Source organism: Phytophthora parasitica (assembly GCF_000247585.1).
Source record: "Phytophthora parasitica INRA-310 unplaced genomic scaffold supercont2.338, whole genome shotgun sequence".
NCBI lineage: Eukaryota > Oomycota > Peronosporomycetes > Peronosporales > Peronosporaceae > Phytophthora > Phytophthora nicotianae.
In genome coordinates, this window is record NW_008649324.1 from 1,894 (window position 1) to 3,188 (window position 1,295).

General features: G+C 47.8%; 1 protein-coding gene across 1 annotated transcript; it reads left to right on the forward strand.

The window, feature by feature from the left end:
• Positions 1–329: 329 nt before the first annotated feature.
• On the forward strand, positions 330–1,045 carry PPTG_20184 (hypothetical protein; the record flags this gene model as incomplete). The annotated part of the gene is made up of 2 exons (XM_008918852.1): positions 330–925; positions 988–1,045. The coding sequence occupies 2 exons, from the start codon at positions 330–332 to the stop codon at positions 1,043–1,045; spliced, it is 654 nt and encodes a 217-aa protein (XP_008917100.1).
• Between the last annotated feature and the right edge of the window lie 250 nt (positions 1,046–1,295).

The window sequence follows — 1,295 nt, forward strand, 5'->3', positions numbered from 1 at the left end:
GAAATTCAAACAAATTCACGTGCCCGAATGTTATGTTTATCCTCCTACCTCAGAAGTATGAATTACCACTGTAGTTATTTGTGTTTTGTTGCTGTGTATTATATCAGCGTCACATTAAATGTGAAAATATAAAGCGATATAATCTGTACGTTACCCCGTTCACCCTAATTTTTCTGCTTTGCACTTTCCAAAACCATTGATATGTTTCTCAGTTACACTGACGTGACAATCCTAGTGCTGAAAATAGTGTGCTATTTCCAGGTTACCCTGCATGCCTTCCTCGCGGCCACAAAAACTAGAAACATCATCAACGCAAAGTTAATACCAACATGAGCTTCCTCGACCGCTTCCAAGGTAAAATCGCGACCGTCACAGCTCAAGGACATCTTAAGAAAGCAGACGGAAGCGAAGAGATTCGTGTCGGTGCTCCGAAGCGCAGATCACAACCACAGCAGCAAAAGTCTGCACAGCAGCGGCCAGTTGAAAATAACAACAGCCTCTACGACGGCCAAACCATGTTGCGACAGCCAACGAAGGTCCAAGTCCGGACTGATCTGGGTCGAGCTGCGGCTAGTCCCCCACCTCCTATTCAAACCCAGCGTTCTCCGATGAAGAATCCTCCTCACGAGTCTCCAATAGCGTCTCCAAGGGGAAGAGTGAACAGCTACCAGTCCAAAAGCGCTCGTGGTGCAGTAGATTACGACTACTACGAGCCTACCGGAGTCCCAGGCCGCGTTCTAGACGACTATTCAGATGTCCAGCCTCCACGTCAACCTCTAACTATCAGATCTCCTGACCACAATACGAAGAACGCATCGATGCAAAACTCGCCTAAAGAATGTCGTTCTCCAAGAGAAATCAACGAGGGTCGAGTAGTCACTGAGCAAGACCAGCTAGCCTTCAGTCGCAAGGCTCGTCCTGTGCAGTATGAACCTTGTAAGTTGTCGCAATATAAAAAGGAAAAACCGGACGGATACTACGAACTAGGGAAGCTTCAACCGGACTTAAACACCGACGAACTAGTCGAGAAGCGAGCGAAGAATGAACGAATTAAAGCGTTCTCACAGAATCTGCGGGTTATTAACAAGAATGCCTCCAAGAAACCCACCGACATATCGAAAGAACAGCCAGCAAACCTAAAACCAAAGTCGAGTCGGGAAAAAGGACTGGCCTTCGCTAAACGCGTCCCAAAGCCCCGACTATCGCAGAGATCGGACTCAGCTGAGGAGATCCAGACAACCAACCCGAGAGCTTCACGCACGCAGATCCCAAAGCCAAAGAACCCAAATGTTGTG